The sequence below is a fragment of the Takifugu flavidus genome, chromosome 2 (genome assembly GCF_003711565.1).
Source record: "Takifugu flavidus isolate HTHZ2018 chromosome 2, ASM371156v2, whole genome shotgun sequence".
NCBI lineage: Eukaryota > Metazoa > Chordata > Actinopteri > Tetraodontiformes > Tetraodontidae > Takifugu > Takifugu flavidus.
The window spans coordinates 17406708-17420130 of record NC_079521.1 but is presented as its reverse complement, the minus strand read 5'-3'; the positions used below and the strand labels follow the sequence as shown (position 1 = coordinate 17420130).

Here is a 13423-nt window from a genome sequence, read left to right as displayed (position 1 = left end):
ATGAGCCGGCCGATTAATAATTCACTCATACCTGTGGTGCACAGGAAGACGACTCCTCGCATTAGGATTCCTTCTTTTTGAAAGGCATGCAATTTGATACAAGCAGCCTCGCTCCTTTCCTCCCCTCTGTCAGCCGCTAATCACCAAATAAGTGTGTTTCTGTGTTTCCACAAAGGAGAGTATGAAAAATTTACAGCATTTCAGCGGCTTATTAGAAACACTTAGTTAAAAATAGCATGTGCATTAGGGAAGCAGGTCTGAGGTTGCGTTTGATGTCAGAGGAAAGGTGGGTGGTTAGGTTGAGGTTAGTTCAAGACTGTTGTCAGCGGAGGGGGGGCAGCTGGAGCTGAATGGACTCCCCCCCCCCCCCATTTCTGAGTACAATACCCACCTAAAGCTAGCATAGAAACCTCTCACGGGGGGCTAAAAGCGCGGAAGACATCACGACGCATTTGGTAAACAGATAGGCGTTTGTTCAGCGGGTTCTCCTCTGAAGATGATGCACCTATTATGGGATGCGCACCGTCTCGGCCAGCTCGTCATCCATCAGAAAGGTGCTGGGTCTCGCCGACTCGGGCTGGCTGTTGTGTGAGGCCCCGCAGTCAGAGCGACTGAAGTGTTTCTTCCTCACCGTTGTCGTAGCGTAGCTGTAGGAACACAGCACAACATTGTTCTTTTAACAAATGACAGTCACTGTCAGACGGGGCGCATTAGCGAAGGCGGGGGAAAAGGCCTTTCTCTCTTTTAAAGACACTGTCAATCTTCTTCTCCCTTTCTTGTTACGCAGCTTCTCAGTATTCATTAAAATCATTTAGAGGTACATCAGAAGCCTTTGTAAAATGCATATGTACTCGGCGTGTCACCTTCTGAAAAGCGCCGTCAGTATTCTGGCTTTTTTTTCCCTTCACCTCAAAGATGAAACGCGCCGTATATGAACACCAACGGGCATCCTGACGTGTGTAAGTCCCGTATAAACACAACCTTTCTGGTGCTGGAATGCAATTTTGTTGGATACTTTAGTATCAGAGCACCCAAGGTCATAATACGTTTGGTTCCTGGCATTCGCTGCCATTTAATCATTTTAAATGCTGCGTGAAATAGGTCTAAAAGTCTCTTTCCGCTGTCCTCACGCCCAGCTCGCCAAGCTGAGACAGGCGGCTCCTGCACGGGAACGCCGGCCTCGCCTTCATTAGAGCAGGCGAACGTATGGGACAACACAAGGAGAATGCACGAAGGGGGGGCGGGGGGGAGAGCAGACGCAGGGGGGGGGGGGGGCTGTCAATACACCTGCAGCCGGGGACAGCTTGACACGTACATGAATGTGTCTGAAAAGGTTGCATTTGAATGCCGGGGGAGGTAGAATCAGCTGCGTTCCGGGGAGGGGAAGGTGGTCGGTTGGGTTTGAGCTACGAAGTCAGGATGCCTTCGGGCTCATGCACGCGTGCACGTACGTGTAGAGTGTGCATTCTCGTCAACCATCCATATCATTGCTGAGCTTTAATCGAACCCTAGCATCCTTATATATTTTAGTTTCATATCTTGAATGACCAAAATAATGTTTCAGCTTCCACAAATCAAACTGTACATATAAATGATATAGATTTAAATCTTTTATGGGGATTCGACCAGCTCTCAACTATCCTCCTACTTATTTCCTGGGTTGAAGGATGAAGGATTGTTTGGATTCCGCTGTGCTCCGTTCCTGTCACACGCGTCGGATTCTTCACTCTTTGGAGTCCAGTGTTGACGTTACACCTGAGGAAGCCTTTGGAAGGAGACGTGCAGCTGGATATGTTTATGCAGTCCCACGTGCGCGTTCTGCAGCTGCCCGCGTTTGTATAAATGTAATGTTTGTGTAATTCAGCGCCGTTACTGCGTGTGAGGGGGAGCAGATGTGCTGCTGCGCGCCGCAGATGTTGCGTTTAATCTGCGAGGGAGCGCGGTGATTAGCATCCCCTGGACACGCCGCCGTGGCACTGCGGCGTGCGCGCTTTCACTCGAGGACAGATAGCACGCGTTGAAGAGGGCTTTTCATACGTCGGCAGCTATTTAACGTTAGCTGCGGTTTAGCTGGAAATGACATTCTCGCGGATCCTATTATTCCCGTTTATGTTATCCCTGCGCCACGTTCGCCGCCGTGGCGTTATTGCTTTTAGAGCCCCAGCAGTGAGAAGATGTTTACATATTCATATCACATCCTTCCAGATCTTGTCATCCCTCAAATTGTAATTCCTTTTGTCTTTGAAGATAATACGCCATAAATTGTCCTTGTTTGTGAGCCAACTCCCTGAAATGTTTATGAGTTTTATCACAGGCTGTCTAATGGCCGGGCGCTGCTGCCATGTCTCTGAAGGCTCTGCAAAGGTGAACACGTCATCCTGTTGCTCAAAGAGCCTTCTTAATAGCTTCTTCTAATTAATATCTCATTTACATTTTGTTGTTGTGCTGCTGCAGCCATGTTGATGGGCAGCATCAGGCTGCAAATTTGATTTTCAAGCTTGGGAAATCAAATAATTTTACCTGATTGGATTGAGTGAAATGCTCTCATTTATTACAGAGAACATGTTAGCAAATTAGCATAGCATTAAAACTGGCTTTTCAGTTGCTTTCTTATAAACAGGCAGCCTGCAGAGTGAAAGGTGTTCGGGATTTTTACACTTTGGAAGGAGCAGAGGGGCCTTCAGACGCTTAGCGTGAAGGTGAACATTTTTGAACAGTCAGGGATTAAAGGACACGCTCCAGATCCCCGAGTTTCTCCATTCAAAGGAACTCTGGGCTTAAAAGTTTGAAGTTAAAAGTCGAAGGTGGCTCTTTTGGATGTCAGTGAAGCTCTGCGCCCTCACTGGCAGCTGATGTGGATGGACCGGGCGATAGGTCGGGGTCCTCACATGAGGCCGGAAGATGCAGCGTTAATCTTCCTGTGTCAGTAGATAGGAGGGGAATTCCCACCTAAAATAACAGGAATGTTTCCCTCCCCCTCCACTTCCTTGCATATCCACGCAGGGCCCATTTTTAGAATATGGACGACCTCACCCAAGGACAACGCTGATTAATTGCAGCTTTGACGGGATTTCAGTTCCAAATGACCTGTGGAGGTTAATTCAGCGTGTGCTGCGTCAGTCTCTCTGTCCATCAGACATCTTTTTTTTCTCCTCCCTCCCCTCGCTCTTAAAATCCCAACACGGCTGGGACGGCTCGGGAGCCCGTGGCAGTCTGCTGACAGGCCCTGCTTGAATGTTACCGTCCAGCTGTGAGAGGCGAGAGGAGGTGCCAGAGTCCAATTCACTTACGGGACACGACAGCCTCCAGTTTACAGAAAAGGGGCATGAATTAATAATCACTTGACCGCGCCTGGGTGGCTCCGGCCCCGCTGCCCCCTCCGTCCTACGTGGTTTCAGTAAGAGGGCCACCTTGGGTGCCTGTCAGCGGAGGTTTGGTGTGGATGAGGGGGTCAGGGGAACGGACAAGCTGATGGAGATTAAGGTCAGCGAGTGGCCTCAGCTGAGCCCCGTTTGTGAGTGAACCAAACATCGTTAATCAAACCGGACACCAGAGTTATGAACCAAACCCCAACTGTGGAGTTTTAAAGCACTTCCATACATCCACGCTTCAGAGAGGCTCCCTCCAGCGCCACCGGTAGAGCTCCAACTTCATCCTCGCCACCTCCTTACTGACGGTGTTCCTGTAACAGGCCTTGACCTTGTTCTGTGTTCTGGTCATCGGTTCTGATCCCAGATGCGAGTCTTACTCTTACTGCCACGGTAGACTGTATGTTAGGACGACAACGTGTCATCATTGTTTCGCTCCAATCCGTCCAATGTTTTGGTCATTGTCTCCTCACCCGTAACGGGCAGGAAAGAGCAGGAAACAGTGGTTGGTTGTTAGTCACGGTGCTGCTCTGCTCTTAAGGTGTAGGGTTCTTAAAAGAAGGCGATTGATTAGATTTATGGAGTCTCCATCCACCGTGACAATAGAAACTATTTCTGAGCACGCTCCCACGGTCCCTCCGCCCCTTTTTCTCCCTCGCCATCAGAAAACATAGCAAAAGTCTGGGGTGACAGATTGTGTTCTAGTGCTGCTCTTCCTGTGTCCAATATGTACAATTCCCAGCTGCAGGGGCTTACTCACGTACTCTTATGCTAACAGGGAAAAGTCTATTTGAGTTTTCAGTAATTCCCGTATTAGCTGGTGCACATGTTTGTTTCAGGTCCTCGCACAAATACAATGCAGTTGGATTCCGGCTCGTCTCTCTTTGTTGGTGTTGGAGATACACAAAGCCCATATGTAAAGATGCTGCTAAGTAGGCCAGCCCAAGCAGAAATGTATGGAGGTGATGTATTTGTTACCGCGTGTGTATAATATTATCAGTTTGACAAGAATCGGGTCAGCGCGATTGTCCGCTGACCTGGATTCGTGGCATCCAAGGAGAGGCGTGAGGAGGTGTCCACGGAGGAGCCCCCTGGTGCTGCGAGGGGGGCGAGGTCAGGGGAAGTAGGAGTGAACTAAAGTGGAGTCGAAGAAGAGGAGGTGGAGAGATGGGCGAGGACAGTACCATGACTGAGAGGTTAATGTCAGGGAATGGGAGGTTCTTTTTGTTTAACATTCCCTTTGTTTATTGGCGGATGTGTTTAATAGGATTGGCTCTGACTGGACCCTAATAGGGCCCCCCTGGCTGATCCCAGTGTCTCTGGGAGATCTCGCAGGCTGCTCCGTGCAAAGCCAGGTCCCCCACTGGGTAATCAGCTCAGCTGCCCCCGTCCTGATTGGAGGTGACATTTTAATGTCTGGAACAGGAGTGTGGTCAGCCCTGTTTAACCTGACCCTCCCCACCAAACCGCCCCTCCCTTACCGGTGCCCTCTCCGCTCAATTTGCCCTTCCTAGACTGTACAAATCAGGGGGAATTTAACTCTTTATGGGTTTGTTAGGGGCCTGGCCGGAACGTTCCTACATTTCCGACCCATGCCTCGCTGCAGTGCTGCTTCCACGTGGATTTATTCTATATTTCTCCAGATTCTCTTCCTCACTGTGTACCTGGTTCAGAGCCTGGGGTGATGGAACCTGTAATTGATATTAAACCCTGCATGAGTCATTTTGATTATTATTATCATCATTTTGGCTCCTGCTTGTCTGAAGCATCTTTTAGGAAGCATAACAAAGCCCCTTGACCCACGTCTCATTGACCGACCTGCTCCCAGACTACCATGCCTTCATCTTGTCCTGACATGTCTGCTCCTTTCTCTTTGTCCCTCTGTGTTGCTGGCTACATTCGGCAGTGTCCACCAACGTGGATCAACACCAGTCGGAGTCTCCCGTTCCTACCAAACGGCCCTCTTCGCGCTCAGGGGCCTCGGAGAGCCCGCTGTCCTCCAAGCGTCCCCGGACGGCAGAGAAGAGCACGACGGAGCAGGTGAGCGCGACACACCGAGGCAGCCTGCCAGCACCGATGGCTCGGGAAAGCTCTCCGGATCAGCGGCGTCGTGCCAACGGTTATCTGAAGCTCCGTCGCCAGGCGCTAATTAGCCGCTGCAGGCTCGCATCAATTAAACTAAAAAGAATGTAAAATACGGGCCTGATAATTTGCAGTTTTCTCGCTGACCCTTTCAAATAACACGGGCTGCTTTCTGGAAACTCCTCAAAATTATTTTAACCTTTCTGCTGCGGTTGCACTGCTAATTGTGTATAAGGTGGAAAATCAATATGGTATTTGACAGATGAGAGCACTTTGAAGTGGGTGCCAGGACTCAGTGGTGTTCAGTACAGTTGGATGTGATCAGAGCGATCTGCCTGGTGGAGTGAAGGGGGGCCCGATCTCCTGCCTGATCTGAAGCTCCTCTCCAAGCAGACCCTCTGAGCATGCTGCTCTAATTTCACCCCCTGTTTGATGTTCTCCATATTCCGCTCGCACAGATGTACCAGTGCCCCTACTGCAAGTTCACCAACACGGACCTGAACCGCCTCAGAATGCACGTGATGACGCAGCACTCTGTCCAGCCCATGCTGCAGTGCCCGTTATGCCAGGACATGCTCAACAACAAGATCCACCTGCAGTTCCACCTCACGCACCTCCACAGCGTGGCCCCTGACTGTGTTGACAAGCTCATCGCCACAGTGAGTCCAGTTCTGTGTGATTCCTGTTCCTCAGGATGGAGGAAGGCCGTAAAGAAACCTGAAGCTGACCTGGGTCAGATAGAAATGTATTAGCATTAGAAATATATACATGTATAAATGCATTAGGGTTGAGAAACCTTTAAGTGTATTGCTCATATTCAGTCTTGGCATCTCTAGCAAAGCTCGTCACTGTTATGGCTCAGCATATATCGGTCAGACAGGATACAGACGGCGGGTCAGCTCACCAAAGAAAATGTGTTTGTTTTATCCTTTTTTGTTAAAGCAAAAACTGAAAAATGCTCTAAATTAAGGCCAAATCATGTCTCGCAGCATGCTTTTGTGTGGACTGCTCTGCTCCAAGGAGTAATACAATTTATTTGACCTTTCTTTTCTTTAAATCACGCCAGCATAAAGCATTACTCTGTCTGCAGCACCACCTTGATTGGGCATCAGGAAAGTAAATGGCAAGCACATTAGGATGGTAGACAGAATATTTATTTCTTTTATAGAGGTACTAATGTACTGAGGCTCTACAAGAGGGCTGTAATAGAACAGAGGTAATATAGCACACATTAAAGCTAGCACCTTTTTTTAACAGCTGAATGTAGATGGAAAAGTACTTTATCCTTTTCATATGTCTAAGGAGAAGAGGCTAATTAATTCTGAAATAGGTGACTTTTATTTCTTGCCAAGCATGAATAATGATGAGTTCATTCTCCAGCCCTTCATCCACCTATCTCCTTTGCTCTCCCTCCTCTTTCCTCTCCTCTCCTCTCCGGCCTGTGTCATCCCTGCCTTTCCGTGCAGTACACTCACACACACCCTGAACCTTCAGTAACATTTTTAAACGTACACACTCCTCCAGACCGCTCTCTCACTCTCTTTTTCTCTCTCCCTCACTTTCGCTATCATTTTCTGTCTGCGTAAGATAGGGGTAATGAAAATAATTGCGTGTCATTAATTCCGAGCCGAGCTGGGTGATAGCTATTTTGAACTATGTTTGCCAATTATGGAGTCCAAATTAAAAGTGACCTTGGGATATTCTGCTCTCTCTGCTAATTGACTAACGAAGCAGTTGTGTAGAAACTGTCCACTTTGTAATGTAAATGCTTCTTCTAGTTTATTTGTTTAGAATTCAGTCTGTGTTATTTCTTTTTTTTTATTAAAATGTTAATTTAAATGTGGACTACGGCCTAATTAAATGCTAGGAATTCCTTTGGACAACGGTGGAAAATAAAGTTTTTATGGTTTTATTAGATATCTTTAGCATCCCGGACATGGTTATCAAGGCAACCTAAATTAGCGCGTTCCAAGACGTCGTATTCATCAATGATAAACTGTGCAAGAGCATTGTTGTGATTTTTATTGAGAACTGATTGCCTTTTTAGACACATTCTTAATGATCTTCTTTGCAGCACAGTCGTCATTCCTTCCAATATGCACAGTTAAATGACCAACCAGTGGCGCTCATGGAAGAATATTTGTCTTTCTTCTTCCAGGTAACCCCTAGTGATGCACTGCCTGCAAGCATGTTCATACCTGTACCGAGCCCAGACAGAGAGGCTCAGAGCACCCCTCATGCTACAGCGAACTCTAACTCTGAAGACTCAAAGAAGCAAGTCGGTCAGTATCTGGCTACTAAGCTACTCTGCATTTTTCACAAACATTGTGTTGCTGATACATTTTTCCATTCTTAAGTGATTTGTGGTTCTTAAATATCCGACGTAACTGCAGGAGCATGAAACCAAATGGAAAAGCCCTTTGTTTCACTTCACAGATGCATCTGGGGCTGATCCAGAGAGGGCCGTGTCGCTCCCTGCAGAGGCCGCTGAATCCCGCAAGTCGCCTCTAGAAGAGCAGCAGTTGGACAAAGATGATTCCGGGTTCTTGTGCTGGAAGAAAGGCTGTAATCAGGTGTTCAAGTCCTCCAACTCGCTGCAGATGCATTTCAACGAAGTGCACAACAAGAGGCCGCAGCTGCCCGTTTCAGATCGCCATGTGTACAAGTACCGTTGCAACCAGTGCAGCCTGGCCTTCAAGACCGTGGAGAAGCTGCAGCTTCACTCGCAGTACCATGTGATCAGGGCTGCCACCATGTGCTGCCTGTGTCAGCGAAGCTTCAGAACACTGCAGGCCCTGAAGAAACATTTAGAGACCAGCCACATGGAGCTGAGTGAAGCTGATGTCCAGCAGCTCTATGGAGGCTTATTGATGAACGGGGATATCATGGCGATGGCTGATCAATCCCTTGGTGAGGACCCTGTAAGTCTGGGAGAAGATGACAAAGATGGAGATGAAAGTGACCTGGAGGAGAAGCAAAGTCCAACTGGCAGCGACTCTGGCTCTCTGCAGGAAGATTCTGGATCTGAACCCAAACGTGCTTTGCCATTCAGAAAGGGCCCCAATTTTACCATGGAAAAGTTCTTAGATCCATCTCGCCCTTTCAAGTGCACAGTATGTAAGGAATCTTTCACACAGAAGAACATTCTCCTAGTCCATTATAACTCAGTCTCTCATCTGCACAAGGTGAAGCGGGCCCTCCAGGAGTCCACCACTGGCCAACCTGAGCCCACCAGCAGCCCTGACAACAAACCATTCAAATGCAGCACTTGTAACGTAGCATATAGTCAGAGTTCTACGCTGGAAATTCACATGCGCTCTGTTCTGCACCAGACCAAAGCAAGGGCAGCCAAACTCGAAGCAGCAGGAGGTATCACTAGCTCTGCCAGTGCTACTGGCTCCAGTGGAGGTGGCACCAGCGTCAGAACGTCAACGTCTAGTCCAAGCCCTGCTAGCAACTCAACAACTAGCTCTAGCAACCACAGTTCATCTGTATCTCAGACAACTCAGAGTATTCTTGGAGGAAACCATATAAGCCAGACTAATGTGGTTGAAAGCCTGGGAAATTCTTCAGTCAGCTCTCGTTCTTCCCCATCTGAAAATCACGAAGCAAAAAAGTCTAAATATTCAGACATCCTGTCTGCGAGGGGCCAACAACAACAACAGCTCCAACAGCAACAGCAGCAGTTGGCTCAGGCTCAAGCCCAAGCTCAAGCCCATCTTCAACAAGAGCTCCAGCAGCAGGCTGCTCTTCTGCAATCCCAGCTCTTTAATCCAGCACTTCTGCAGCACTTCCCGATGACAACTGATGCACTTCTCCCCCTCCAACAGCAGCAGTTGCTCTTTCCTTTCTACATCCCTGGGGCTGAATTTCAGCTGAACCCAGAGATCAGCCTAAGTAACTCTCTAGGCCTAGTAGGATCATCTACCTCCTCATTGCTGGAAGATCTGAAAAATTCAGCCCAAGCACAACAGAGTTGCTTACAACAGCAACTGATGCACCATCACCTTCAGCAGCAGCAGCAGCAGCAGTCCCACTCACAGGCTCAGGGTCAGATGGCATTGCTACAACAAAGCGTCTCTCTGCTTCAACACGCTGAGAAAAAGCAGAGACATTCCTCTTCACAGAACGACAAAGACAAAGAAGCATATAGAGAGAAGGAAGCAACCGAAAAAAATGAGGAATATGCAAACAAAGATTCTGATACCAAGGCGAGAGAAAAGGATATCCAGCATATTTCAATTAATATGAACCACGATTCTGGCTTGCCCCCACCGAGGATCGCTTCTGATGCTCGGGGAAACGCAACTAAAGCTTTGCTGGAAAACTTTGGGTTTGAATTAGTGATTCAGTACAATGAAAATAAACAGAAGGCTCAGAAGAAGACAGCTGGACCCGTTGGATCAAGCGGTCCAGGTGGGATAACCAGAGTGGTGGACCCCATTGAGGGATTGGAAAAACTGGAATGTGAAGCTTGTGGCAAGCTTTTTTCAAACATACTGATTCTCAAGAGTCACCAGGAGCACATCCACCAGGCTTTCTTTCCATTTCGGTCTCTTGAGAGATTCGCCAAAGAATACAGAGAGCATTATGATAAACTCTATCCACTGAGGCCCCCTACACCAGAGGCTGCTACAGCTCCTCCACCGCCTCCTCCCCCTCCACCCCCTCCGCCCCAAAGAGCTCCCACACCAAATATCCCCGTCTCTGCCGCTTCCCTCACACCTCCAACCGTACCCACCCCACAGCCGCAGGTTTCAGTGGCCCAGATCCCCATGCCGATGGATTTGCCCCTCTTCTCCCCGCTCATGATGCAGCCCATGTCTCTCCAGTCGTTGCCGCCCCAGCTGCAAACTGTTGAGCCCAGCCTGGCCTCGGACCTGGCCCAGCTCTATCAGCAGCAGCTCACGCCGGCTATGCTGCAGCAGCAGCAGAACAAGAGGCCGCGCACGCGCATCACAGACGACCAGCTCAGGATCCTTCGACAGTACTTTGACATCAACAATTCGCCAAACGAGGACCAAATAAAAGAGATGGCAGACAAATCGGGGCTGCCCCAAAAAGTGATAAAACACTGGTTTCGAAATACTCTCTTTAAAGAAAGGCAGCGCAACAAAGACTCACCGTACAATTTCAGTAATCCACCAACCACAACTCTCGAGGAAGCGAAATTTGACTCAAAACCGCCCACCCCCGAACCCCAGAAGCAGGAATATTATGGAAGTAAGCGCTCCTCCAGGACGAGGTTTACTGACTACCAGCTTCGCGTCCTGCAAGACTTCTTTGATGCCAATGCTTATCCTAAAGATGATGAATTTGAACAGCTGTCGAACCTGCTGAGCCTGCCCACGCGCGTCATTGTGGTGTGGTTCCAAAATGCTCGTCAGAAAGCAAGGAAAAATTACGAAAATCAAGGTGACGGGGCGAAAGAGGGCGAGAGGCGAGAGTTTTCCAACGACCGCTACATTCGCACATCAAACCTGAACTACCAGTGCAAGAAATGCAGTCTGGTTTTCCAGCGTATATTTGACTTGATTAAACACCAAAAGAAGCTGTGTTACAAAGATGAAGACGAAGATGGACACTACGACAGTCAAAACGAAGATTCGCTGGATCTGTCCAGCGAATGTTTCACTCCGTCTGGGTCTTCCTGTCATACCCCGATGCCTTCCTCTTCGAGCCTCTGCCCGCTGCCACCAACATCATCAGCATTCTCCCACCTCTCATCCAGTGAGAAAGATGAGGCCTCACCAGCAAACACCTCCACCCTTTATGACGAGAAGCCCAAGCAGACGGCAGAAACATCTGCTGATGCAAGAGAAAACCAAACCTCCATTAAGCAGGAAATAGTGCACCAAGCGCAGTCTGAGGCACAACCCCACAGACCGCAGAGAGAAGAAAAGCTTCACACCACCCCAAAGCCCACCAAACATTCTTCTCCCTCTTTCTCACAGCAACAACGTCAATGTGGCCCCTCGGCCTCTCAAACGAGCCAGCCGTCGTCACAAAGTTCTCACATGAGCCTCAATGCACACCTCACCACCGCGACCCAACAACTGGCACAGCAGCTGATTCCGTACCAGTGTGAGCAGTGCAAGATCGGCTTCCCCTCCTTTGAGCACTGGCAGGAGCACCAGCAGTTACACTTCCTCTCTGTGCAAAATCAGTTCATCCACCCTCAGTTCCTCGACCGTCCAATCGACATTTCCCCCTTCATGCTCTTCGATCCCAGCAACCCTCTGCTGGCAGGTCAGTTGCCTTCGGGTGCAATGCCTCATATTCCCAGCAGCTCAGCCACCTCTCCGTCCACTCCCACCTCCACTATGAACTCCTTGAAGAGGAAGCTAGAAGAGAAATCTTGTACCAGCCCAGGAGAGAATGACAGCACCAACAGCGGAGAGGAGCCCCAAAGAGACAAGCGACTCAGAACCACCATCACACCTGAGCAGCTCGAGATCCTGTATCAGAAGTACCTTTTAGATTCCAACCCTACGCGCAAAATGCTGGAACACATTGCTCATGAAGTGGGACTAAAAAAGAGGGTGGTGCAAGTCTGGTTCCAAAACACTAGAGCTAGGGAGAGAAAAGGACAGTTTAGGGCTGTGGGACCGGCGCAGGCTCATCGTAGATGCCCTTTCTGCCGCGCTCTTTTCAAAGCAAAAACTGCCCTTGAGGCACACATTCGCTCTCGTCACTGGCACGAAGCCAAACGTGCTGGATACAATTTGACTCTTACCGGTATGCTGCCCGAGCAAGAAGGTATTCAAATAAAGATGGATGTTCAGGACACATCAAATTATCCCCAACTGCCCTCAACAAACAGCGATGGACAAAGTTCTTCTCTGTCTCCGGTCAACAAGTGCATAGATTTGTCCCCAAGAGCTCTGCTGAGCCCTTCGTCCATCAAAGTTGAGGGAATCGAGGATTTTGAGAGCGCCATGGCAAGCATGTCCTCTGTCAACCTCAGCTTTGATCAGAGCAAACTGGATAATGACGACTGTTCTTCTGTGAACACGGCCATCACAGATACGACCACAGGTGATGAGGCCAATGTTGATAATGACAGTGCTGATACAAAGCACAGCCAAAACAGCGGCGACTATCTGTCCAAGTCAGGGGCCTCAGCCCAAGTCCTGGAAAACGATGACCAGATGTCCTCGGGCCTGGTAAGTCCTGCAACAAGCTACTATGCTAAAGACTACGAAAATGAACATATAATTGACCACAGCGAAACATCCAGCCTTGCTGACCCCTGCTCACCAAGTCCCGGAGCTTCTGTCAGCAGGAGCATTGACGGCGGAGATCGGCCCGGCCAGAAGCGCTTCCGAACCCAGATGACTAACCTCCAGCTCAAAGTATTAAAATCCTGTTTTAACGACTATAGGACTCCCACTATGCTGGAATGTGAGGTTCTCGGCAGTGATATTGGCCTTCCAAAGAGAGTGGTACAGGTGTGGTTTCAAAACGCCCGTGCCAAGGAGAAAAAGGCGAAGCTCAACATGGCCAAGCACTTTGGAATAAATCAGACATCCTACGAGGGGCCCAAGACTGAATGCACTTTGTGTGGTGTCAAGTACAGCGCACGACTCTCTGTGCGTGATCATATTTTCTCCCAGCAACACATATCCAAGGTGAAGGATACCATCGGCAGCCAAATCGATAAAGAAAAAGAGTACTTTGATCCGGCCACTGTTCGCCAACTTATGGCCCAGCAGGAAATGGACCGCATAAAGAAGGCCAACGAAGTTTTGGGACTAGCACAACAGCAGGCCCTCCAGCAACAAGGGATGTTCGATAACCCGGCAATGCAGGCTCTGAATCTCCAGTCTGCATACCCCAGTCTGCAAGGCATCCCGCCCGTGCTCCTGCCAGGGGTCGGCAGCCCCTCTCTTTCCAGCTTTAACTCGTCTAATTCAGGTACGTCATCCTCTGACATTCATTAGCTCAGGTGTGGAAAGTAGAGTTTTTGAACG

The 13423-nt window shown here is 49.1% G+C and overlaps 1 protein-coding gene across 8 annotated transcripts in view; it reads left to right on the top strand.

Moving 5' to 3' along the window:
• zfhx3b (zinc finger homeobox 3b) overlaps nt 1-13423 on the top strand; it is a 229888-nt gene that overhangs the window by 209698 nt on the left and 6767 nt on the right. For all 8 annotated transcript variants that reach the window (XM_057025267.1, XM_057025265.1, XM_057025271.1 and 5 more), the window contains 4 exons: nt 5275-5408; nt 5909-6109; nt 7609-7732; nt 7887-13367. In XM_057025267.1, coding sequence (XP_056881247.1) covers nt 5275-5408; nt 5909-6109; nt 7609-7732; nt 7887-13367 — 5940 coding nt within the window. The remainder of the gene's footprint in view (nt 1-5274; nt 5409-5908; nt 6110-7608; nt 7733-7886; nt 13368-13423) is intronic.